This window comes from Nipponia nippon, unplaced genomic scaffold (assembly GCF_047370975.1).
Source record: "Nipponia nippon isolate SJK-2023a ecotype South Korea unplaced genomic scaffold, ASM4737097v1 scaffold_24, whole genome shotgun sequence".
Lineage (NCBI taxonomy): Eukaryota > Metazoa > Chordata > Aves > Pelecaniformes > Threskiornithidae > Nipponia > Nipponia nippon.
Window position 1 is genome coordinate 342,321 of NW_028262341.1, and position 27,736 is coordinate 370,056.

At 37.4% G+C, this 27,736-nt stretch overlaps 1 protein-coding gene across 2 annotated transcripts in view; it reads left to right on the forward strand.

Moving 5' to 3' along the window:
- Positions 1-27,736, forward strand: part of MSH3 (mutS homolog 3) — a 117,658-nt gene that overhangs the window by 39,090 nt on the left and 50,832 nt on the right. For both annotated transcript variants that reach the window (XM_087761467.1, XM_087761468.1), the window contains 5 exons: positions 2,471-2,583; positions 4,001-4,115; positions 11,051-11,135; positions 11,727-11,836; positions 23,269-23,401. In XM_087761467.1, coding sequence (XP_087617593.1) covers positions 2,471-2,583; positions 4,001-4,115; positions 11,051-11,135; positions 11,727-11,836; positions 23,269-23,401 — 556 coding nt within the window. The remainder of the gene's footprint in view (positions 1-2,470; positions 2,584-4,000; positions 4,116-11,050; positions 11,136-11,726; positions 11,837-23,268; positions 23,402-27,736) is intronic.

The window sequence follows — 27,736 nt, forward strand, 5'->3', positions numbered from 1 at the left end:
TAACCTTCCATTTTTTTTCTTTATCTAGAGTATCAGATGCATACTTTCAGACAGACAAAGTGTCAGATATTTGATGATGCCATATCTAGAATATAAATATTAAAATATGTGAAGATCTTTACAAATCACTGAGTTGTCTAATTCTAATTTGAACTACTTCCTAACAATATAGTTGATGAACAAAAGTACTACTGTAAGAAGTCACTCAAGTTATATTGATTATAACTATCATTTACCAAAGTTTATGCTAAGGAGTTGGATAAATTTGGTTTTGAAATTAAAGAAAATTCACAAATGCATTACAGAAAATTACAACAATTAATTTTTAACCATTATTTAAAAAACAAGCAGGTGTGGCATGAATCATCCAATGAATTACCCCCCAAAGCTTCCTGTTTTGACTTTGGTTCTAAAAATTAGCTCTGCAGACCTTGCTAAGTCTTGCTTTTCTGAAGGCGGTGTTATGAAAACATAAGAAGTAGAAATGAAAAATAAAATCCTGTTTTAAAAAGATTTCTCTAAGTCCCTACTCACACATGGGCAACAGAAAAGCCCTGCTGTCTTGCAGGACTGATTCAAAGGCTTGTAGTCTACTAACCTCCAGGTATCATACAACACATTTTAAAAAGTTTAATGCTGAAGTGGTATTATTGGAAAAGGCTGTAGTTAGTATACATGCTAATTTAGCAAAATGGATGGATATGTTAGAGCAGATTATTAGTGAAGGTTGGAGCACATGAAAAACGCAAGGAAGAAAATAGCTGATTGCTATAGGAGGCTGAGGAGCACAGACTAATTGTCTTTTACAGAAAACCATTTGCTTTAAAAATGTTTGCTCATTCTGGGTAGGCTTGGAGCAGAGGGGAATCCCAGAGGCTCTGAAGACTGAAAACTTAATTGGATCAGTCAGTTAAAACTAAGGCACTTGAAGTAAGCAAGGGATCATCTAGGATGTGCTGAGAAAAGTCAGACCTTTAAGACTTAGTTAGTTTGACACGTATTATAGGAAGATAGCTCTCATTTTTAAGAGTTGAGCCTGAGACGCATATTGATCCTTTCAGATGGGAATATGTACAATGTAATGCAGAAAACTTGTTTGTTTTTTCCTGTGAAGTTGAAAAGCCCTGCAAAAAGGGTATTGATTAATTTTGTTCTTATAATACCTACACAGTCCCTCTCATTGGTGTAATTCCAATGTGCTAGAAGTATTTGGTTAATTCGTGTCCCATGGTAGTATGAGACTGGATACTCTGAGGCCAAGTAGATTTTATATGTCTTTTACTGGCAACTTTCTACTGGCCGCTTCTGCAGTGCTCATTCTGTAGCGGTGTAATTAGGCTCAAAGGTTGCAGCGGGAGTGTGTGTGATTTTTGTTTTATTTTTTAACCAGCACGTCTGTTTAATGCTGAATTAACAGCTGTACAAATTTAATTGGTAATGTAGCATCCAATTTTAATTTCAGTGAGCAGTTAGGAAAAGCAACCAGTGTAGAAAGGTTGTATCTTGTAAACACCACACACATACTCTTCTTTGAGTCAGATTTTGGCATCTCAGGTGTACTGCTTGACACTCAAGCCCAGGTACTGAGCAACCTTGATCTCATGCACACTGTGATGAATAAAGGTTTTTTGCCACTGTCTTACCTAAGCGGGCTGTGGAAGCAGGGGTACAGGAAACAGGCTAGATTAATTTCTCATGGTTGCAAAACTGGCTGAAATCCTGTACTTCTGTAATTCTCAATTACTTGCTGACAGTAGGGAAGGATTCATGGCAGAGATCTCATCTGGCTTAATGGTGGAACAGAGAAAGTTTACTACATTTGCTGGTACTGTGAAACTGGGAGGAACTGCTGGCCTTCTGGGAGGACTGGGTTATCATTAGTAACATCCTTGACATCCTAGACTGCGAAAAGACTGAAAGAAATCAAGTCCTTTAGCACAAGGAAGAGAAAAGGCTTCAAATAGTTATGAAATAAAGGACAGGAATACTTTATTTCAGCTGAATATAGGAAAAGATGCAATAGGTTAATGTTGCAACAGGTTGTACAGCATAGAACAAAGCCTTTAAAGATAAAGGATAATCAAATATGGTAATAGATAGTATAGGAGAATTGCTTCATTGTTGAATCATCATAAGTCTTTAAGAACAGATAAGGCAAATACTTGTTATGATTGATGAAAACATATTTGCATCTACCCTGCAGGTATATTAGACAACCTCTTGGAGTCTCTTTTGGGCTTGCTTGCTGTTGCTGTTTGGGTTTTATTTGTTTGCACTTTAATGGAAGGAAGAAAGGTTTTAAAAAACCCCACCACACTTAGGAATGTTCTCAGCCCACCCAAGTAGCTTATCTCTTCATTCTGTACCCATTCAATTCTTAACAAAGGAAAGACGAAAGAAAGTACACCTACTTAAGTGTTCTTCATGAAGGGAGCATAAAAACTGAAAGTCAACTATTTTTTCTTTGCAGGTTACGGGATGACAGAATTAGGATAGAAAGGATGGAAAAACTCCATTTTGAATACAGCCATGCTTTCCAGCTGATTACTGATTTTTACGCAAAAGAAGTGCCTGATACGACAGGTATGTCATTTGGATTTTTATGCAAAAGAAGTGCCTGATATTACAGGTCTGTCATTCAGAATGTCTTTGAAGCATGCATCATGTTAGCTTTTACACAGATAAGGAATACATGTGGGTGCATCCCACCAGGTCTCATGGGCTTGTCTATGTCCAATTTGTTCAAGTGTTCCCTAACCTGATCCTCCTCTGTTAAGGAGAAATCTTCATTGCTCCAGAATTTCCCACTGGTCTGAGAGGCCTCGGATTCATCAAAGCACATCTTACCAGTAAAGACCAAGACAAAGAAGGCTTTGAGTTCCTCAGCCTCTTCCGTGTCCTTTGTCACCAGATCTGCTGGTCCATTCAGCAGTGGGCCCACATTTTTCCTTGTCTGTCTTTTGCTGCTGATGTAGAAGCTCTTGTTGCCCTTCATGTACCTTGCCAGTCTCAACTCCAGGTGGGCTCTCGTTTTCCTAACCCCATCCCTGCAAGCTCAAACAGTGTCTCTGTATTCTTCCTGGGTCACCTGTCCCTGCTTCCACCTCTCATACTCCTCCTTTTTAATGTTTGAGTTAATCAGGAGCATCTTGTTCATCCATGCAGGCCTTCTGCCACCTTTGCTTAATTTTCTGTACATTAGGATCTTTTTTGAGCTTGGAACAGGTGAACCTTGAAAGTGAACATTATTTAAATAGAAATGAATACAGGACTAGCATCCCTTTTTTTTCGTAGCTTGAAGATGTGTGTTTAGACAGATTTGAATTCACACATATATAGCAACTGAGGGAAATTATTCAACATCTGAAATGTTTCTTCAAGTTCTTGTATGTGTAACACTGTAAGAACAGACCAGCAGCTTTAAAAAACATCTCTGAAAAAACTGAACTAAATAGGGTTTTGAAAAGTACCATTTTATGTTGAGATATGGAGTGAATTTTCCTATTGTTGCAGCTGGAACAGGGACTGTAGTAGAGCACTGTTTAGAAACACTATCAAATAGGAATAGCGATCTCACAAAGATGGAACCATGTTCTGCACATTGGCCAAGGCAGATAAATCATGAGCACATGTGCCAAGGCCTGTTCATTCCTTTTAACTTGCACAGATGTTGCCTGCAGTAATGGAGATTTCAGAATTCAGTTCTTAGTATGTATATTTAGAAATTTCTTATGCCAACAGTTATTCATTTTTATAAAGGAAAAACCTGTGCAGTAAAATGTTTTGTTTCATAATGTGTTTACATTATTGTAATGTTCTACATTCTTTGGAACCATAAGTGTTATTTTGTATCACTTTATGTTGATTTATAGATATCATAGAACGCTATACATACATTACAAATTCCTATTTAATTAAACAGAAAAATAGATTATGCTTTTTCTAAAATACATAGGTAGTAAACAATGGGTTGACAAGAAAATAACTTTTTTTTTTTTAGGTCCTCAAAAACTATCTGTAATACTAAGCTTGGATAAGCCTGTTATTTGCTCTCTGGCAGCAGTAATTGCATACCTCAAAGAATTTAATTTGGAAAAGATGCTTTACAATCCAAGGTAAGTTGCCTTGTATAAACTTCTAATTCAAAGCGGTAATACATGTACTAGTGTTATCTTGTAAGTTTTACCAGACAATTTCCTTTCAGTGTAATGAATGCACCTGCTAGAGTGATAAACATAGTCTTTGTAAAAATTATACCTTGCATTTAAGCTCCTAATCAGAACTGAAAGAATAAAGTGATTTCTTTTTTTTTTTTTTAAGTGGTGTTTCATGAAAATCTTTATTAAGTATGTTTGTCTAGACATTACTATCAGTAATGTAAATGAACATGTACTGCTGCCAACTGTTACTGGAAACAAACAAGGTGCAAAAACTGGTGAGTACTAGGGGGGAAACCTTAAAGTTTGTTAATCGAGATCAGCCGTCATATCTCAGCCTTGGTTTTACTTTGTGAACAAAATTTGGGCCTTTTTGGGCAGCTTTTTAAAAAAAAAAAATTAATGCTGTAATTTAGCTTTGCAGATGATGTTTTATTTTGCCAGAGGTGCGTAAATAATTATCTGTAGCTCTGGAAGCAGGTATAAATGCTAATGTGTTGTAATGTTTAGACAGTACTCAGCAGGTCTGTTTGAGTTGATGAATCTAGCTATTAATTATAAAGAAACAGATGTTCAACACATCTCAGCTTTCTGAAAAATCCCTTGAGTTGGCTCAGTGGTAACTAGGAGTGGGGAACAGTCACACAAAAAGTTGTTGATAGACTGTCACCATTTGTGCAAAGTTACTACAAAAACACACAGACATGGAAATAATCTTGGCTTCCCTTAAGTAGTCCCAACACCTAGTTTTATTAAATATGCTCAGATGAATACTCAAAATTTCTAACAGGATTATGTAGGTGGAATCAAATGAAAATGGAAAGGTATTGCCACTCAAGCATCTTTTTATCCTGTCTTGCACAAGTGTAAAAGATTGCTATCCTACCTGGCTTAGGTTGGAAAGTATCATTGAGGCTTATTAAATGTTCTAATAAAACAGTTTTATCTGTCATGGAACCTATGCAAAATATTCTCTTGGTTGTCTCGGTATTCCTCTGTCCTGTAAGTAGGCAGGATTTAATGAAGTAGGTCTGGCTGCAAACTGGAAACTTAAAATACGTCATGTCAGTTGTAGATCATTCACATGTTGTATGAGATTCCTATAGTTTCAAGCCTTATTTTGAAGGGCTCCCTACATTACCTGTTTTTTTTTTTTTAAATGCAGCTGTGTTTAAAAAATGCTTTAAACATTTCTCGGGTATCTACTAAAAATATATATACCTGGGTTTTCTGGATTTTGGAATGGATTTTCTTCCTTTACCCTTTCCCTCTCCAAGTACTATTAAAATGTTAACATAAAGAATTCCTGTGGCATCTTCTAAGCCGTCTCCCCTGCCTCATCCATCAAGCACTGCTCTGATCTGTGGTGTTCCAGCGCTGTGGTGTTCCTGGTCATCGTCTTTGGTTGGCTTTTTGGAGAAGTCTTGTTGTGAGAGTTTCTGAAGAAGAAAGTGAACTCCAAGGAAATGCCATTCCATGGTCAGACTTGCAGATCACTATTGTCACAGTGTGTTATGTGCAGTCACACATAAGGTGAATGTTCTTTCAGATGGGAGAAATAAAAAATCCATCTTTTATGTAGAAGTAATTCACTAGCAGAGGAGAAACATTACGTCAAGGCTTATAAGCAGTCAGTCACATTTGTAATAGCTGCATCTTGAAACCAAATATTATTACAGATTGGGAAGGAAAAGCACTAAATCTTAGAGTTGACATTTGCCTGCTGAAGGTTGGTCTAATGGACTTTTATGTGAATGTGTGAGCATCTAAGTGGAAAGGCAATAAACTATTTGGTATCTTGGTGACGATACTATGAAGAAATAAAATACATTCTTTGAGATAACTTTGTTCCTGTGGTCAGGAGCTTGAATTCTACTGTATTTATTTCTAAAGCCTTTACTGCTTTGACTACCAGATACTCAATTCTACCTGCTGTTTTTAGTGTGTCACATATACTGAAATAGTGAGCCAAATAGTGAGGCAAACTCAACTTCAGTATTTTTCCTAATGCCAGTGAAATACTGTCTAAATACTGAAACGGGAAAGCCTTTTAAGCAAAGGGTGTCAGGCTCATGGATCTTCTGTGATTCTGCAGGAAATAGAAGAGAAAGACTTCCATTGCACTGTCAAGCAACTTAAAATTCCTAGGAGAATTCAGGTCAGTGAGCATATACTGATAAGTCAGTGAGCATGAAGTCGGAGTTGTGAGATAGTTTTCAGTTTATTGATTTAAGTGACACAGTCCTGGATGAAAAAGACCTAATTGATAGGAGGAATGACAAAAAAATTCCTTGCACCTCTGTACCTTCTTTGGATAAATACTCTTCTCCCAGCTGAACAAAATTCGAGCTCAATTTAATAGTAAGAGTCATGAAACATCACGTATGTGATGAGGGATCCTCATTATTGGGAAGGAAATAAGGTTTGTGTTAATATTTAGATGAAGCTTTCGAAACTACTTTTAAGATCCTAAATAAAGCAAAACATTAGAAGGAAAAAAAAAATCTGCCACAATAGAACCCTGGGATATGGCTAGACTGCATTAGAGCTCTAGTAGCAAGTAAAAATAGATTTAACAATGAATGATATGAGCTTTTTTTAATCAATGTGTTCTAATACCTTTACATACTGAGAGACCTTTACTGGCTTTTGACAAGAAGGTGGTACATATCTAGAAGAGGTTTTCAGATACACTTGAGTACCCAGTTTTACTTGAAAAATCATCATTTGCATAGCAGTTGCTGGGAAATGTGTCTCTGTATTTTAATTTTACCTACATGTTTTCCAGCATATTGCAGAGAGACCGTAGTTCTTAGATTTTGAACAGTGATAGATTAACTTCAAGAAATGCAGAGAATGGAAGAGCCAGCTATCTTTCTGAAGGAGAGGAGTAGCTTTGGGATTGGAGAGCTACCAGCGGTGAACATAGAAAACAGAAGCAGAAGTGAAAGAGGAGAGAGGAGGGTTAAAATGGCTTTGAGGGAGAAGAGGAAATTGAGAAAGAATTCAAGAAGAGGAGAAATGTTAGGTTGTACTTCATAATAGGGGTGGAGAGGTGTTGGCAAGATGAAATAGAGAGAGAAGTAAAGATGTAACTTCTTCAGCTTAAAATGGTGGACATCCTTGAATTTTCAGCGGAAATGTCATAGAAATTGAGGGAATGGTGTTCATAAGGCTTTTGGATCTTTTGGGTGCTGATGATGCCAGAAACATCATGTATACAAGACAATGCATAGGTTTATTTACCCACTCTCACTATGAGAAAGGAAGTACTGAAATGATTTTGGGAGGTTTCAAAGTCAGCTCAGGTGCACGAGGGACTAAAAAAGGAAAGGCATGGTTTTCAGACACGACGACAAAGTGCTTAGCAGATTTACTATCTCTTTTTGAGACCAGAGAAGAAGGGCAGCAGGTGGGACCTCTTGCACTCTGGACATTTGGGGCTTGTAGGAGTGCTGAGGCTGTGTGCAAGGAAAGCGGGCTGAGAGAGTGCAGACATCTGGGAAGAACACGGTTGCAGTCCCACTTCTTGGCGTGAGTTGAGTGGAGAAAAAGACGACTAATTCAAGATAAAAATGATGGACGTTATTTTTGTTTCTCTTAATCCTTCCCAGGTCCTCTCATTTTTGTTCTTTGGTTCATATTTCTCAGGGTTTTTTTGTGAATGTGTGTTTGTTTTATTTTGTTACTGGTTTAGCTGGAAGTTTCTGGACTCCTATCACATCAGGAATCCAGATCAAAAGTTCTGGCCCTGTGGCAATATTCACTAATGAATTTAAAAATGGTTAATTAAATACAAAACAGTCTGAGCTTGATGTCCTTTGCTACTTAGACTGTAGTAAATGTCTTTCATACCTAAAGAAAGCTAATGCTTCTGAGAAATGGAGAGACTCGTTTTTACTCCTTAAAGCTGAGTAGGGATTCCTGCAACTCTTGTCTAAATATATAGCTTTGTTCTGTGGTTTATTCACCCTTAGAAATCTCAAAGACATGGACTCTAGAGGTCTGTAAAAGGTAATTGAGCAAAGAAAATCTGCTGCTTAGTAGGCTTTCAATACAGTGCCTTGCAGCTTTGCTGGAAAGTTTTTACAGATTTGCAATATTAAAGTAGTTGGAAACTACTGATCTGAATAACATGCGTTCATTTAGGTTGGGTTACTGAGTACAAAATTATATATAGTATCTCCTGTGGAGAGAATAATGAATAAAGCATAAAAAGTGCCCTTCATTGCAAGCTTCTCAGGAGGCAGAATGACCAGGAAGATCCAATTTCATAGATAACATAAGAATCAAAATCTGAGGATGTAGTTTACTGTCCTAAAGCAATCATAGTAACCCTTTAATACTCACCGTCAAGTGTGGTTCTACTCTGAAAAGTCATTTTATGAGTAGGAACCTCTTTCTCATGAGTATTCCTCAAAAGTTTCCTAAATCTTACTAGAAGCTTGTGTTTCATTTTGTTTCCTCTTTTCATTTTTCTCAGCCCAGATGGCATGATCCTACCTTGTCTTGCTTCTCAGTAGTGGAATTACCAGCTATTTCCATCACCTGTGTTTAAGTACTTGAGACAGTTGCAAGTCTGTGCTTTGAAACTCGGGTCACACTGAAGGAATTCCTTCCTACAGAAGGAATCATTGCATTGAAGTGATTTTGAAGAGTCAGCCATCTCCTGCATCAGTAAGAATGACAGCAGCATGTTAGAATTTCTCACAAGGAGTGTGATGACACCCTTGCTGGAAAAACAGCACTGACTTAATATTTGTTTACAGCCACCTTCTTGCACCATTTGGTCCCTAAATTCCCTACAAAGAGTCTGTGTTCACATTTTTATCAGGTTCTGATCCCAAGCTGAAGGAAGATGAGGGGGTGGAAGCAAAACATGTTCTGTGACATCTGGAATTGTTGGTTGGGCATATACTGCAGTTGATCTTGGCTATTATTCATATACTATAAGCTCTTAGTTACCAGAGTTAATAGCAGGGTGGAGTAACTGAGATAAAGCAAACACCTGGATAATATAAAACACATCATTTATGCTGTGAGAACAACTTTAGCATATCTGATTTTGAAAGAATAGTAAATAAACTCTGCAGTGGAGCAGAGTTAGTTGTCTTGAAATGCTACCAGAATGCAAGCTTGCTGTGAACAGAATATGCTTTGTGTTAAGTGCTCCGAAGCCAAGTGAAGTGGGGAAACACTAGAACCAGTAAATCCACAATCTTGAAACACATGTATGGGTGATTGAGGATTGACAGAAACAGCCAAAAGCATCCTTTTTGCTTTTGAGAAGAGATGGAAAGGCATGGTTCTTACCCAGCTGGGTTTAAGAGATCACAGGCTTGAGTCGCAGCAGCAAATCGAAATGCAGCAAATGGGGAAACTGCAGTTTAGGTAGATGGGGAAGAGGTGCTTTTGGAAGAGTGGGTAGGATTTGTTGTTGATCATAAGGATTGGGAGCCAAGCAGAAATCATTCCTGTTTTAATTTTTGCCAGCATCAGCAGTTGTGACTGAAGATAATAAAAGCAAATATTGTTATGTTCTTTATAATATTGTGTACTTTGGAAAGTGCTTGCTGCTTTTGCCTCCAAGGTTTTGTTTTGTTGGTCAACTTTGTTGGTTGCTGGGATAGCACACTAGAGCAGGATAATTTTGACTATGGGTACAGTTCTGAGTCAGCTGTACTTCCAAACCATCACTGAACTTCTTGAGGGCACTCAGTAGAATCTACTTTGTTTTGTTTTTTAACAAATCTGTGGAATATCCTTCTAATTTGACCCATTATTTAGGAAAAAAATTGCTAACAGGTCCAAACACCTGCATACAGCATAAATATATAACATTAGTCTCTGAATATTTCATGTTTTAGTGCTGTTTCTGTTTTTAATATAGCAATAATGCAGCTGTGTGTGCCTAACAGAAAAGTTAGAGCATTTGAGTGATCCCTCAGAGAGTTCAAAATTGAATGAACTGAAAAAAATTTTGTGAAAAGTCAAGAAAGTAGTTTTAAATCCTACCCAGCAAGTCATTCTGTTTAGTCTAAGACAATAAAGAGTGTCCTAGATTTTGTGCAAAGGGCAGTCAGCAGTATGATTAACCTAGACAATCATGACTTGATTTGTCAGAAGCATTTAGAAGGATTTTGCACTTCACGGTCCCAACTACCACATGTGTATGTCTGAGGCTGAAATAATTTTCATATCTAATATTATTACACATCTAATACAATTATTTTATTAATGTTTGTTCTAAACCAACACAACCTTTGGGTTGGTCTCATCCTGTTCTGTTAGGGAGTGTTGAAAAGTCAAGTAATTTTGGTCACGGTTATTTCATATTAACAATAAAATTGTTTAAATATACCCTATTTTTATTTTCCTAAATAACTGCACTAACAGCCTGTTTAAATTTGTAGTAGTAGTAAAAAATAAGAATGTGTATTTTGATATGCTGTTTTGATGATGAATTAAGTCTGTTCCACTCTTGAAGTATTAATTCTTAGTCCTATCCCTGTCCCTAATCCTACAGTGATCATAACAGAATACTAACAAAAGCACAGAGTTTTTCAATTTCCTCACAGACTGAAGAAGGAGTACTTCCTTAACTATTTAGTGGATCAGAGTTAGATAACAGGAGAGCTGGATTTTATTCTGAGCTGTGTCAGAGTCATTGTAGGAAATAGGGAAGTGAGTCATAAATCTTGTTTTCCCAAGCAGTAAATTAAAAGAAGTTATTAGTGTTCAGTTCTTCTATTTATTCGGATAGATTTTAATTTCTTACTTGATTTTTTTTGTTTTGCATAACTAATGGATTTTCTAATGTGAGATACTTGACAGTGTTTCACCATTACGTCTGTGCCTGAATTTAAAATATAACATGAAATTCCTCTCCCCAGCAATTTCAAACGGTTGTCAAGTGAAACTGAATACATGACAATTAATGGGACAACAATGAAAAATCTCGAAATTTTACAGAATCAGGTAAGGACAAATGTAATGTTTTTTTAATAAATGCTGAGATTTTTCACAGCTGCTTGACTTACTGTTCCCAATGAAGTTAGTTAAGTTAGTTTGCAAATCTCACCCAGAAGGTTTAAGTTATTTTAAATGGGATCAAACTGAAGGAGGATTATGTTTTCAGAGGCATAAGTCAAAGTTAATCTGTGCTAGCTTTTAGTATGAGTTAGGAACCTTATTGCACTTTGACTGGCAAAGAACTTTCCTAAAGTTTGAGTTCTTGAGCAACTGCAGTGAAGTGATAGAACTGCAGTAGGGTTTGTTTTTTCTTTTATGCTACAGCACAGATCTTTATGCACAGACTTAATTTAATTTGTTTAGTTTATTCCAGTCATTTTCTAAAAAGATCTTCTGGCTAAAGGAAAAACATACTTAGGTATCTTATGACTGTTGGAAGAACTTAATGTAAAGCATTGGTGAACAGGATCAGTAAACAAACATGCAGTTGCCATATCTTAAAGCCTAACCAGAATGTTTAAGTAGTGTGGTGAAGATCCTTTAACTACCTAATTGATTGTTCAGTTAAAAATAATGATGCTATTTTTATTATTTTAGACTGATATGAAAACAAAAGGAAGCCTATTCTGGGTCTTGGATCATACTAAAACTTCCTTTGGACGTCGGAGATTGAAGAAGTGGGTAACCCAGCCCCTCATGAAATCCAGGTGAGGTAGTTCTTTATCCTGGGCTAAATTTGTATTTTAAAATTATGATGTTGAGCATGCCCAATGTATTTATTTTTCCTGAAGACTGAGATCCATGGTAGCGTTTACACAGGAAATTATACTATAGAAGATGTGGATGTTATATATAGGTTTGAAAGAGTTAAACTGCTCTGTTTGGGTACAGAACACCTAAGTAGTTCAGAGTCGTAGGTTTGGAGCAAGTTAGAAATTCCTATGCAGAAATCAGACTGGGTAGCATTCTAATTCAGTATCCTTTTTCAGACAATGGATGAAGATTACCTGGTATTGGAGGATGTTTTATGCCTAAACCTGCCAGTTATATTTGATGTCTTTCTTGCTTCACAAATATTTTCATTCTCAATGTATTTAGTTTGTTCTAAAGTAGGTGTGGATGTTTCTGTTATCCCTGTATACAATGTATTGCATATGAAAGTATTTCTTTTTATTAGTTCTGAAATGTGATGATTGTTTGGTCACTCTTGTATTTTGAACTATTTTTTGTTTGTTAATGCTTTAGAAATGCTTTATTTTGTAATACTATCATGCTTGTTTTTACTTGTCTCTGTCTTGAACTGGACTCCATCTTTTCTGATTTCTCTTTGCAGGCTTTATTGGAGTGTTGTACTTGAATATACAGTAAATAACACTATTGAGTTCATGGAATGTTTGTTGCCTACATTTTAAGTTTTTGGATCTATTCCTTTGAATGTGCATTCCTTGAGCATTGTCAATGTAGAGTTTACTCAATTGTCACTTCGTTCATTTTGACTATAGCATACAGAAAATCCTTTTCGTTTGGCTATCTAAAATAATTTTCCCTCTGTGTTACTTTTGTAAATATATTAAATAGTTTTAATTTTTATTAAGTTTTAAGTTTTTAATAGTGAAGTATACAAATGTTTTAGTGTCTTGCTGTTGTTGGTAATTTACAGGTGTTTCTACAGAAGCATTTTTTTTCCTTGACCAAATTGTAATATGTTAAAGCACTATATTTCTGAAGCATCACTGCTTAATTTTCTTATTAGCCTTTTTGTAAGGATCTCTTCTCAGCAGTGCAAGAAAAGCACATAACTATTTTTTCCCCTCCTATTTTGTTAATTTAGAATATTAGAGACCTTTTTCATTTGTAGGACCCATACCGGTTAGAGTGTTTCATGCTGCAGTTTCTGGCAGGTATTTAATAAGTTGATTCCAGTATGTCTCTCTCTTTTTTTTTTTTTTTTTTTTTTTTTTTTTTTTTTTTTAATTTTTCTCATAATAGCTTTTATGTACCTTACCCACTTCAAAAAGGCTTTTGATGTAACCGTCCTAAATAGTATTAGACTTTATGAAAGTTGATTAGGTGCCTGGTATTCATCTTAAGATCTTAAGAAGCATATAGATAGAATTTCTGGGCCACTTTACAGGAATAAATTGAAACAAATTAGTTTATTTTTTTTCCTGCCCTTGAGGTACCTTACGACCTTTTGGGAATTGTTTGTAAAGTTGTCAGCGGGGGGAGCCAGAGCACAGGCTCTGGTCTGGTGTGGTGGCAGGGATGGGGACCTGAAACAGAGTGCCTCTAACCATTTTGCTCCCAGATGATCACATATGTGATGCAGCAGGTGAAATACCATTCAACAGTAAAATAGACAGAATTCTCATCCAGACACAGAGGATAGAAAACTGCTTGCCTAGGGACTTCAGTCCTCTTGCTTAACCAGTAAATAGTTTAAATTCTCCCTTGTCTCAGTGCAGAACCAGCTTTAGAAGTTTGCAGTTTTGGTTTCTTCTCTTTCTCCTCTGCTCTTTGCTACTTCTAGAGATTGATAATTGTCTTTTTTATCCTTCTTTCTCAGGAAGGAAGGAAGTTCTATGTTTGCAGATGACAATACTCCTCAGTTGAAGCTAAGCAAGCTATTTTGTTCCTGTGTATTTCTCCCTTTCTGACTCTTAAGTTGTAATTTCATGTACTTAGTTCATCAGACATTCGGCAGTATTGTTTCCAGTAATGCACACAAATGCACTTAGAGAACATTCTGTGATTGTAATTCACCTGTGCCTCCTGGAGTGACGTTTTCAAAGGAAGTTAAGATTTCTGTACTGCATCTTTTCCAGTCAGTGGGTAGGTGCATTTCCCTTACTGTATCAAAAAGTGAGAGGGTGTAATTACAGCTTTATGCCTTATAGTTGAAAATCACTTGGGATGACTAAACTTCCAGGGGAGAAGCCATACGCTAGGTTGAATAAAGGTAGAATGTGTAACAGACAGCTCATTTGGGCAAACTTGAAGATATCCATTAGATCATTGATGATGTAATACATTTAGAGACTAACAAGAAAAGGTTTTAAGCGTTAGGCTTGTGCGATTGGGGGGGGGGAAGGCTTAACCAAGGAAGGTGTAGTGTCCTCACTTAATCACCTAGGTATACAAAGATGATGAGATAAGACTGTATGAGTCATTGAGGACTGAGCTTTTTAGGATGAATCAGGAAAGTTGTTTTTTGTAGGAGTTATATCTTTGTGGATTATAGAAGCGTTACCTTGCTTTGCCTATCTTGCCTTTGAAATATAAGTTCCATCGAGTGCCTTTCTCGCCTAACTTCTGTAAGGGGAGTGGAAAGAAAAGGCAATAGAAAGCTGAATTGGTTGGTACATTTTTGACTGAATGAAACATGCTGTTTCCCTGTCGGGCAATGGAGTTTCAGCAAGAGAAGGAGTAGAGCTGTGTGTTATCATACTCAACAGCAAAAGAGCTAAGGACTGGTCTCAGGGTACAGTGTAACACTGTGATCTTAGTGTCTTTGTATGTGTGCAACATTTAAAAATAATTTCTTTTCTAATGCAAAATTAATCTCAGAACCTCTGAAGTTGATGTGAAACAGTCATTGCTTTTTGAATAGCTACAGGAAGAGGAGAAAGATAAGCTTAACATGGGCCTGGTTAAGCAAACCTGGATCTGGTTTGCGTCTTTCTTGTTTTGTTGTTGTAGATTTTGGATATGTTGTCCTATGGCAGTCATGTACAAGAAAGTGCAAGGAAGTTGTTGCCCGGCACGTGGACAATCTGAAGCCTCATCTCTGCAAAATGTGTCTTTCCTTGTCTCTGTTACATCCATGGATACTCCTTCCCACCCTCATCTTTGCATCTCCCTTTCCTGTTCCCTAAGTGTTACGACTGGCTCCAAGCTATAGCAATGCTGCTTGCCCAGTCTCGAGTCCAAACAGAATAGACAACTGCGGAACAAATATTGCATCCTTTTTCTCATTGAGTATTAATCTGTGTCTGTGCCTTGCTCAGCTCTTGATTCTTGCACAATTTGTAGGAAATTTGTTTCCTTGAGATCAAACGAACACCTTCCTCGACCTTGTCAAAGAACAAAGATTTCAAAACTGAAAAAGGCAGATGAGTAGCACAATTATATGGAGGTTTATTATTTCCATGTTAGATCAGGCTGTAAAGCTAATAAAGCTGTGACTAGGTGCTTGAAGTAGAACTTGAGATAAATGATGGATTATCATACCGAGCAATTTACAGTTGTGTAGGGGAATATGTGTAGAATTCCATTCCTGTGCAGAGAACTCTATGGCCTGCATGTATAGAAAGCATTGCATAAGAGAGATTGTTTTTTTTTCTCCTTAGCCTATTCCTGGAGAGGTAGAATATCTTCTAAATATCAGTGGGTGGACATCATGAAGTGTCATTTCTAGTACTGTAGCCAGGGAAAAGGTAGAGACTTTGCTGTCTAAGTGGAAGATGCTGCTTTCTAAGTGGAAAATGCTGGTGTTTGCCTTTGTTGCAAGTGCTTAGTTAATGAGTGAGAAAAGTATCTGGTGCAAAATTTTAAAAGCTTAAGTGTGAGGGGTGGATAGCTGGAAGTGATAAAATGTTGTGTGTGCAACGTGAACACGTTACTTTGCACAATGCTCTCTCTATCTTTGAGGTGATATCTACTGTTTTTTGAGGGTGTTTGTGGTTTGAAGTAGCTTAAACAGACTGAGTGATCCACAAGTACCTAAATTGTATTTGTTTAATATTCTGTTGACTCTGTTAGTTTTTTAATATGTTATGTATGATGTGCAGAAGCTAATGTAATGAGGTTAATGATAAGATTATGGAGAGCAGAATGCCCTAAATATAGAGTTCAGAAGTCATGCAGCTCCACCATGGGAAGCTTGCTCAGGGCTTTGGGGCGAATAGGCTTTGTCCTTGTCAGCTTGTGTTGAAATAGGGGGAAAAAAAACCCCAACCCTCTCACCCATGCACACAACTTCACATCTGTGTTTTGAGGATATATGTGTCAGTTCTGGTGTACTGCAAGCCACAGAATACGCTTAATGTACTAGAGTAAATGTAGAGCAAAAAATTAAAAGCCTCTAACATAACATAGTGTGTCACGGGAAGGGAGTGGTGATCAAAGGTTTCATCAACGTTTTGGGCCTCTGCTGTAACAGAGAACTTGTGAGATAAAAGTGGGCCATGCCCACATCACTTGGTGGCCCAGGGTCCCTCTCCCCGCTTTCTGTGCGGACCCTGAGCCGGTGGCAAGGCGTAGCCAGCACAAGGCTCAGTGTTTTCTCAGTGCTCCCAGTGCACTGCTGTGTCCAGCACCCTGCTGGTATCTCTGGTGCCAGGGTCATGGAAAAAGGCTGGGGACAGAGAATTCTCTCTTAATTCTTCCAGACCATTAGTAGAAGTCCAGAAACACGAAATTAATTAGTTAAAAAGTATTCCAGACCAGATCAAATACATGGCAACGAAGCCTTTTTTTGGGTGCTGCAAGGGGTATCAGCAAATCAAACACTTAAAACCCTGTTAGGATGAGCCCAGCTTTTTGGCCCCAGATTCACCCCAACCTGTCAATGTATTTCAGCTTTACTGTGGTATAGTTCATATTCTTGTCTCCAAGATACACTGTTTGTTAGAAGTGAATATGGGACTTTAATGGTTGGAAATCTCTGTGTAGTTTCTTGCCTGTATTTATTTGTAGTCAATTTATACTTATTTGGTCTTTTTCTAGTTAAAGTTGATGTTTAAATCTCAAGGAAGGAGAAAAATTGTATGTATTTAGAGAGTTACAAAAAACATTTTAACCTTTGCTTTGCAGGCTAGACAAACCAAATTTTTAGTTGCCCCTCAAAAAACAGGTTTTCCATTTTTTCCTGTGATTGTTTGTAACCTTTGTTGTGCCCCATTTCTTCCAGTTCTGGACAAGATGATGCTTTTATTGAGGCTGAATCAAAGCCTTGTAGGCTAGTATTAATAATTTCTATTAGTTTGAATATGCTTTGCCTGCCAGAGCATAGAATGACTGTAGCTTTAGCAAATTCAGAACTGCACAATACAGAACTGCAGACGGTTCCATATCTACCCCTAAAGAAGTGAAAGAGTATAAATTGGTATTACTAATGCAATGTGACTTTTATTTGGAGATGTACTGTAGAACTGGAAAGAAGAGGGTCCCTATAGTGATGTTGGCAATGACACATCTTTCCTAATACAAACATAGCTTGTTCTAAATCTTCTCACTTTGAATGTATTGTGTGTTGTTTTATTTATACTTCTATACACAAAGTACAGTCCTAAAGGAAAGTCTTTCAAGTTTGACTTTGTTCTTGTTCCCATAATTAAGAGACCTGTGCAGTAAAACAAACTACTTAAAGGTCTTTAAAGAAACCCATTTAATTCAGAGTTAAACTGGTTGCCATTTGATACCATCATCATCCAGAGCTGGATTAGAACCCTCTTTTGCAGCAGTGATTTAAGAATAAAATCCACCCATCCTACAGGAGAATTTCATGGGCTAAATTTTCCTCCCAAGAATAAAGATTTTATAGCATCAGTGCCAATATAAAATACACAAATGCAGGTTACAGCATATGCCTGAGATCTCAAAATTGTAGTAAAGAAAAAGATTGCAGCATCATCACATGTATTCATTCATTTTTGCTAGCTGTGTTTTGGTACCATTGAATGCTGTGTCTAACTCCTTATAAATGTAGTAATCAGGCATTCATTCATGTTGGCTAAAGTAGCTAGCAGTTCCCTTTTTTGGCACAAATAGCTGAAATATATTGTGTGTGAACATAAACAAAAGTATTTGATTACCATTTGCATATTTTATACGTTCTTTTAACAGATGTGAAGGCAGAATTTATAGTACTTGTGTATTGCTGTTAAGTATTTGAGATCCATTCAGGAACATTGTCTTCTCATGGGTGCATGTTTATTTAGGGGAATGTTGGACCTCTCTGGAAGAGTATGAAACATCAGGAGTTTTGAGAGCAAATTACTCTTTCTCCTGCATGTAGGAAAACACGTGAACAGATCTAGAAAGATGTTAAATTTTTTTAGGTTTTATTTAAATTTCACTGTAGTAATTATGATACAATTACCCTTCTTTGTACTTTTTTATTATTGCTAAGGCATAAAATTACAGCGGTCACAGCACAATTTAACAATTCAAAATTTTTTTCATAAAGTTAGCCAGATCCTAACTTAGCCACTTAACTAAAAAAGCCAGCGATAGACTGGGTTTTTTGTTTGCTTTTTCTTTAAAAAGACACATACAGTTTATTGATTGCATAATGGTAATTCTACTGCAGCTTTGGGTTTTGATGGCATTAATTGCTTGTTATGAAAGAGAGTGGTCTGAAGCAGAAAACAGTGTACTATTTAACATGGCCTTTAACTCGATCAGCTCATATAAAGTCTTAGTTTGTAAACTGTGTTCTGAAGGGAGGTCAAGAAAAAAAACATGTATGTGAGACAAAATATAAAGCAACAGAAGTCAGAATAGCTTTCACCTTGGCCTGTGTTTGAATGTAGCCAGTTATCAGAGGAGAGTGTGAGATCAGGGCAACTGGGTAACGTTACCGCCCCAGAGCACCCTCCCAGCTTCCCGCAATTTGCAGTTCAGGGAATTCCTCAGGCACAATTGATACCCTGTGTATCTTGCATTTTCCCAATGTTTAAGTAATACATTTTCTTTCTTTGAAATGCTGTGATTAGGCAGGAGGCTGCTGGGCTTTGATCTAGATAATATAGTTCATGGAAAGCAATGTTTGTTGTTTCATACTCTTCATTATATTTTTTCAGGTGTTGAGTTCTTGTGACTGGTAGTTTTACATATCACTATGGTCTCTAAACAGATTTAATAAAATGAATTTCAATTTTATACATTCGCTGTACTTGAACATGATGAATGAACTCATACTTTGTGCATTTATTGTAAGTTAAGAGATTTCTGATGAATTTGTATTTATTTATCTTGTATAAAAATAAAGCCTTATATGACTGAAAATTTTCTGCAGCTCTTATATAGCAGTTACATTATCAATTTCACTCTGCTTTAAATGTGATGATATGTTATCAGATCTAAAAATGTTAGATTTGCTTTATTATATGGGAGATCAGCAGATCTCTTAGCACACTAGCAACCAGCAATGATATTTAGATTGTTAAGATGTTCAGATGTTAATTCAGTGCAGTGCATTCATATCTGCAGCCTTGTGCTTTGTCAAAATAATTTTTAGTTCAGGATTCAAATATTTTAGTATTTGCTAATTTTCTGTATTGTTCACCTATCTGGCAGCAGAATAATACAGGGGAGTATCTCATGATTTAATTTCAATTCGTTCTTTTAAATGACTAGAATAAAAAATTCTACAGTTAGATTTTGTTATGTTTAAATACATTGCAAAGTGATTTTAGTATTGTATTAATGATGCTATTCTTAGATGGAGAGTACGGCAGAAGTGAGCGTATTGCTTTTAGTCAGCTGACTTACGTTACCTTATTTCACAGAAGAGTGTTTGGAAAATTGGATGGAGCTCAGATTGCTGACATGGTTTATGGATGGGAAAGAATAGGCTAGTATCACACATAAATAGAGAATGAAGTAGTAGCCACTTTATAAAACATGAGACAGTTTCTTAGCATAAGCTGTTGAGTTTCTTTGTATAATGTTAGATTCACATTTTCTAGTGGTGGAATTTTTTTCCAGATCATGCAGAGATTAGAAGCCCCAAATTGTACATCAAATGTGCTGAATAACTGTGCAATGCAGAATAAATTTCTTCTGAGGTGGTTTTACAACTGATCAGTATAATATATTTGCACTCAACAAAATGTTTGTTAGTTTAAGTATAAATATTTAAAGTTTAAAAACATATGTTGAAATTCATCATCTGACTGTTCTTACCATTTCTCTTCCCCGTCCTTCCCTCCTCATACACGTGTAGTTTTACATAGTTCTTCACTGTACTTCATGGCTTTTGAAATAGGAATCGCAGTATGTTTTGTTTACAGGTGGAAAAAATGGGTCATTTGATACTGGATGCTGTTTTCCTGACCCTTTCTTATTTGTGGGATTAAAGCAGAAAAACTGTATGGATGCTTAGTTTTAGATTACTAGAGCTACAGTAACACAGCCATATGTGAGGATGATTAAAGTGCAGATTAAGCTTTGAAGAGAGGATTTTTTTTAATATCTGCATCTATTTTACATATTACTGTGTGTTTTCAATTGGCCACATAGATATAATCATGCTGTTTAAATTAAGTGACAGTGTTCTGGAACAGAATTCTGCTGCTTACACATGCTTCTTATAATAAAAATATAGATTATTTTCTTTTTTAAGGTACATTTGATTATAATTTAACAGTTCAGTGCTCCTTCATGCAGAGGAGTGTTCCAGGGTCTCAAGTACAGTGCATTTAATAATTCTCCATGAAAATGTAACTGTGGCTGATGATACTGACCTTTCAGAATTTCAGCGTAACTGTTTGCTAGCTTCAGTGCTGCGTACTCAGGGTATTTTATTACTTTGTCACTGATATTAACACTTTTCAATTTCCTTTCCGTTATCCAGCTGTAGTTTAGAGCGCCTCACTAATTGATGTGCAAAGCTTAAATCTCTGCTGTCTTGAATACGCTGTGTGGATGCCAACAGCTTTCTCTTTGGTTATTAGGTTGCGTAACTTTTAGTAACCCTGCCAGTCCACACCAGATATGTGATTGTGGCTTTTAAGGATTGGATTTAAAGCTTGGATGTGTTCTATGCTGAAAACAGCCACTGTAGGTCTGAGCAGTTGCACTGACGGTACCTGCTGTCTGCAGCTGTTGCTTGCAGGTTGCCTGGCTGCCCAGAGGAACGACAGAAATGTTTAATTTTGTGCATTTGGCATTGCTGGAGGAGTGGAACAGTGGTGGGGAAGAAGGTATTCTTGTGACCTGCAACAGGGCTGCTAAGCAAAGCCTACAAAGTCTGACATCTCTGTTTTCCTCAGAGCTGAGAAAAAGCAGTCTTTTAGGAGAGTGGAATATTTTGGGTCCTGTGTAGTGATAGGAGAGTCTGCTGTCCAGTTCAGAGATAACAGAGTGAGTTCCCAAGGTACCTGGGGTCAAGACAGCAGAGAGTCTGTCCCCAGTTCATACGGTGGCTGTGGAGGAGTGCGTCTACCTGCGTTACAGGTAGATGGTGGCAGGTGGGGCACTGCAAATCCTGGCATTGTATAGTAAGGCTGCTCTGGGAATGAATGTGTCGTTTGTGACAGATGAGGGGATAGTTTTACTGTTTTAGTATAAAGCAGTATGTCACTGAAAAAATTCTGGCACTTAAATGCCTTTAGATTTATGTGTATCCAAGCACACATCCAGTCACGATGTTCTCCTTTTTACATGCCGTGTAATAAAATCTCAAGGACTCTTAGATTTAGCTGTCTTCAGGGCCAGAGGCCTCTGACTGCCAGTCTGTTGTAATGTCTGCAACCTGTAGAGCTCCCTAATTTAGTTCATTTCCTCATCGATAGTATTTTTTAGCAGCTACAGTGGCAAGTGGCGCGGCAGTTCTGCAATAAAAGCCATGGGCAAGACAGGCAGTCTTCCTTGAAATCTTACATTTTGATTGCATCTTTACTTTTTTAAGCATCTCGCTGGTCCATGAGAACAGATGTGGGCTGGGCTGTATTTGCCTTGCACACACTTGGCTGGTATATGAAATGTTGGTAACAAAAGACTGCTTTCTTCTTAACCTGCAAGGGTGGACGGACTCATACACAGCAGCATGGGGATTTTTGAACTTTCTTGTCTCAGGAGGAGAATGTCGTGATAAGGCTTAGTTGCCATTCTGGGAGAAAACACAAGGATTTTAAAATAAGCACTGGGATGTCTTGAGGATTTTTAAAGTTTCTTGGAACATCATGTTTCAGATTCAGCCTTACTTGCTGGAAATTTTCCGAATGCTGGCTAAAGCCTTCCAGTGTGCTGGTACCCACAACATGTGCCCAGCGGCGCGTTGGTGGGGAACCCTGGGGAAACATATGATCTGGAGCAGATGTTTTTGTTGTGAAAACTCAGCAAATCTTAGCACAGCTTTCACCTAGTTGACTCTATTTTGTAGCGCACACAGTTACCTCAGAGATAAAGCCTGAACATGGAAAAGCTACATTTCAGAGGAATTGTGCTATTCAGCTTTGACACATCTCTTTCACTGCTGTCGTACAGTGAGCTCGCTACCTTTCACTGTATTTCCTTTGGGCTGCATGCACTGACAGTGCTTTGGTTCACTAGCTCCTGAAGATAAATTCCTAACCTGTATGTTTTGGATGCACCCTTGCACCCCTAATCTCAGTCTTTTCCTAGCAAGGAGCACTGAGGCAATTTGGTTGCACAAAAAGCAATCTACAGCCATTTCATGGATATATTAGAAGTTGTAGCAGCAGTGTAAATCGAGGTGAACCTTGACAGTAGGTTGTCCATTGTAAAGCTCTTTTCTGACTGTGGCTGTAAGAATATGATTGTAAGGAAGGTGCAAATAACTATAGAATTGTTTCTTCATATAAAAAGTGTTGCCTCATTGATTGACTTCAGTCCTGAAATATGGAGATTAATGTTACAGGTTTTGAAAAAAAAGCCCAAAACCCAACATCGTTCTAATTCGTGTGATTACCAGTTGCTGGTCTGGATCAAACGTAGAGGGGCAAAATGGTAACCAACATTTATACCTATTGGAATAAAGTATGCTACATAGAGTTCAAATGTAAACTTCCCCTGCTTCTTCCCCAGGTACTTGTCTGCAAATTTAGGGTTGGATATTCAGGATTCAGTGTTGCTGATATTATGTACCACTAGAAGAACATGTAGACATGGGCACTGAAGTGTATATTTATCTGTTTTGAGCATAGAGAGGGGATAATGAGCTTATATCCAGGATCTTGCTTGCATCTTGAATGAAAGCCCAAGATCCTCTGCATTTCTTAATTCTTCTACTTACCTACTCATGAGAATGTGGCCTCAGTCAAAGTTTTAGAAAAACAAAGCAAACCCAATAAAACCAAAACAAACCAAAGGAAAAAGTTCACCAGCTATGCACCTTCCCCTCAAAGAAACACAATTTTTATTTATTGATCTTATGATTATTCTTTTACAGTGAAATAAATGCCCGGCTTGATGCTGTGTCTGAAATTCTACTGTCAGAATCCAGCGTGTTTGGTCAGATTCGAAATCTTCTTTGTAAGCTGCCAGATATAGAGAGAGGTCTCTGCAGTGTTTTTCACAAAAAGGTATACCCATAATTACCCTAATTTATTATTTTCTAAATGGCATAATTCTATCTTCATGTACTTCCATAGTTTTTGCATGTTTGTTTAAAAATATTTTCTTCTTAGCAAGACTGAGGCTGACATTATAAAGGGATGCAAGTTTATGAAAATTATTTTTGCCTTATGGTAGAATGACATTTTATTTGTTATCAGAGATATGCTGATAGAAGAAATGTCTGAGGAAGGTTCTAGAATACATACATTGTATTGCTAATGCTAACAAGAAAAGCATCTATGATACTCATGATTTAGTGGCTGGATTCAGTGAGATGGGATGGTGTAATAGGGCCTTGTGCCATGAATTGTTTCCCTTTAAAACAAAGCATTGCATTCTGTATGCTTATCTAAAATCACACTTGCAAGTGAAACCACTTGGCTGTAGTTAGCTGTTTTCAAATGAATGTTAATTTGTTTATGAATTCTGTAACTTGGATCTCACTTGCACATTTTAATAAGAATTACTTGTAATGAGACACTGCCAGTTCTTAGTTGAAGCAGATTAATGTGCTAAATAGCACCTGTGCAGTACTTCATGTTCTTTTATTTCACTGTTATATTTAGAAGTTTTGACAGTTTGTTTTAGATAAAGGAATAGGTGGGTAGAAGAAGAGCTAAGCTGTAATTTCTTTGGATGGTACAGCACAACGGTTTCCTCTCTGAAAACCTGAAACTCAGTTCTTGTATAGTTTTTAAAGCCCTAATGCGTTGCAGCATTAGGCACACAGAAAGACTTCCATATTTCAATGAATAGACACAGAGGTCCAGCTGTAACGAAGCTTATGACAAGAGGGAGTGTGTACCAACTTCCCCATCCTCTAAAATGTACTGTATCCACATGATACAATTGTTCTTTCAAAACAACTGTCCAGGAATTAGATAATTCACTTTGTAATGGTTTCACTCATTTCAGGTTGAGTGATACATAATAAGGTTTGTAGGGATACATCTGTATTTCACAACATCCTGGCAATCCTCCACTGCTATCCTGTCCTTCCTTTTTTTTTTTTTTTTGTTTTTTTTGTTTTGTACTAGTCTGTGTCTGTTTCTTCAGGTGTCCCTTCCTGTTGTAGGGCTGCTTACCCATCTCAGCTTTACAGACAACATTTAGGTGGAACCATTCGGAAGCCCTGGATTTTCATAGGATTTTTGGAATGAGGTTACAATGTAGTTTGCCTTAACAACAGCCACTGTAGCGTGAAGATATGTGTTAGTGAATCAGATGTTGGAAAGAAGTTGCAGGAGAGAAGTGCTCCAGCAGAATCCTTAAGAAGAGTAAATAGGGGGGAAAAGCTCCAAGCACACACTCCTCCGTTGATTAATTAGCTTCCCTTGGTAAAAATCTAGTTTGTCATTCATTGCAGAACACTGTGGAGAGTGTCCAAAGCACTGAAGATCTTTAGGACTTTGAGGAGATGACAATGTCCCTGAAAGACAGGGTCTGTTTTGAATAAAGAATCAAAAGCAGACTCTGGGAAACAGATTCTGCAGTCTAGACAGACAGTGAATATGGAGCCTGAAGAAAGGTCCCTGCAAAGCAGATACATATTCAGGAACACGGAGTAACCGATTTTCATGAATATGTTTTTTTTCAGAATATCCAGTAAATGCTGCCATTTCAGTTCCTGCTAGGAGCCTTTCCAGTTCTGTTAATTCCAGATGTCCACCCCCCACATGCTCAAAATGAGATTCCCTGCAATTTCATTCCCACTAAGTGTTCCGAAACTCTGAGTGGAGCACACTGATGACTTAACTAAAGGAATATGCTGTCATGCAGGCCTGTTAATTCAGTGTCAACTGCAGGAAAAAAAGGTGAATGTGACAAGTATTTAATCCTTCAGGCCCTTCAGACTTCAGTGACGTTAGTATTTGAGGAGGTATGTTTCACGAAGGGAGAACCTTTGCAGTGTACAGTGGTGGCTGGATTGTTTCAGTCATTCCAAGCATCTTTTATTCAGATCAGCCACTGCAGAACTTTTATTGTGCAATGCACTTTGCACCAGTAACCTCAAGAGGAGACAGAAAAAAAAAAATTAAGGCAAAACAATGCTCTGTTTTGGAACTGACTTTGCAAGGCAAAGCATCCTTAAGGGAGCTCTTCTGGTAAATAACATCATAGTATATTTTCCTGGTCTGACTGTTAATTTTTTTTAATAAGTCTGCTAATGAGTCTTCTCTGATAGCATCCTTCAAATTGTCAATTGTTAATGTAACCCTGCACAAGTTCCCTTTACCCCAAACCCAAACCACCAAAAACCATTGCTGATCTACGCCCAGGTACGAGCAATCTGGAATTAGAACAGCATGCTTGTAGTGGGAATTAGGTATTACCTTGGAGGTCATATTACCAGCTCCTAGTTTGCCCCAGCCTGCAAAAGGACTATGGGAATGTTTAAGGAGACAAGAGCAGTGTTACTGTTGCTATGGAGAGTGGAATTAATACAAGGACTGGTTGTTCTTCTCAGTTCCTGCAGCACCAGCACCTGACATCTTGCCAGGCAGAAATGCTGTCAACAGCAGAATGGCCTCACCCTTCTCTATGGCAAGAGAAGGATGGCAGGAGATGAACTATTTGAAGACTTCTTGGTAGCATTCAGAAGTTGACTTCAAAAGGAAACTGAGAGACAGGGAATTGTCAAGCGTTTTGTCTAAATAGTGCCTGGAGCTGATGCAGAATTAGATCTTGCAGGAAGACACATTGGCTCAATGTTTTCCATAACCAGTTCAGCTATGCCCTCTGGCCCCTGGAGAGAGCTACCAAATAACAGAACAAAGTTTAGGCCGTTTCAGTGTGTTCTGCTCCTGACTTCAACCATAGGCTTTTTGGAGTTCCTCACGAGTTGCTGCAGTTGGGAAAACATGTTCAGTTCTGAATCAGCCTCTAAGACTTTGCTGCCCACTTAGCAGGCTGCTCACCTGTGCAAAATAAAGCAGCCAGTTGCTACAAGCGGAGTATTTGCTGCTTGGCTGCCTACAGCCTCCTTGTGGGATTTACCTTTCAGTTTTCCAGTGAATACTTCACTACTTCATGGTCATGCTCAAGACTCCTCAGAGGAGAAGGGTGCTGCTCAGCTCAGCTAAGTGCTAAATGTTTAAAATCTTTCACATAAGCTTGTCAACCAGAATGAGGCTGAAAATCTACCCTTACCTTGAAGGTATGTTTGTTACTTCATTGAAGATGGTGTGATTTTCAGAAGATTCAGAGAAAAATGTTGTATTTTTTGATTTTTTTTTTCTCTTATGAAATCAATACCTGTTATATATGCTCAGGAAATTAGTTACTGTTACTATAGAATGTTCAAAATAAATTCTCCCCATAGCATAATATATTATTGACTTCAGCTAACACATATCTTAATTTTTTTTACTTGTTCTATGATAGCAGTATGCACATCTTGCATATACTATACTTTTAATCTTTTAAAGAATTTGCATCGCAGATACTTTTAGATTTGCAATACTAAATGTTGATTTGAGCAAATTGTTACCCATTAAGCTGATGTATATAAATAGTGTCATAACAAGGGGACATAGTAACCTTAAAATGAAATACCTAATTTTTCCTAAACCAAAAATAGTATGCTCACTACACTAAAAACATAAAGGTAGTTATTACAGTTTGAAAGGAGTGATAAATGTATGCTGCATTTCAACTCCAATTTTTTTTTATTTGAAATGCTTTTAACTTGGAGTGGTCAATGGCTGTCAGCTGTGGGTCTCTGTGGCTCCCTTTTAGATCCGTTGGAAACAATTTCGCTAATGTAAACAAGGCTAAATTGCTTTCAGTGTTGTTGCTGAAAGGGTGTTAGACCTAGCATACTGCTGTGCATCTATCGTGCATTCTTCTCAGTGGCAGCCATACCATTTTCAGTACAGTTTGACAAACTGCTGGTTGAAACTATTGTTTGGCATCACTGTCAACTCTGAGATTATTTTCTAGTGCCAGAGAAGCTGTAGTTACCATTGACAGCACTCAAAATTAGACTTCAAAAATAGTATTGAATAAACTCGTGAGAATCTTCTGTGAATGCAAGACTATTAATCCTGCTTTATGTAAACCATTTTTACTGTATTTTAAAACCTTCTGATTTATAACACAGTTATATATCTTTTGTAAGGTTACTTAGGATTTAAGTGGAATCAGTCCCACTTTAATGGAGCCCAGCTTTTTGGAGTTATTTTTATGCATCTGATCGAAATTATCTGTTTGCTTAGTAAATAATTTCTGCAGTGGAGCCATTAAATTTTAGATGCAAAGTCCTGCAGCGTTACTAAAATCAAGCCAGGGGAAACAGTAAT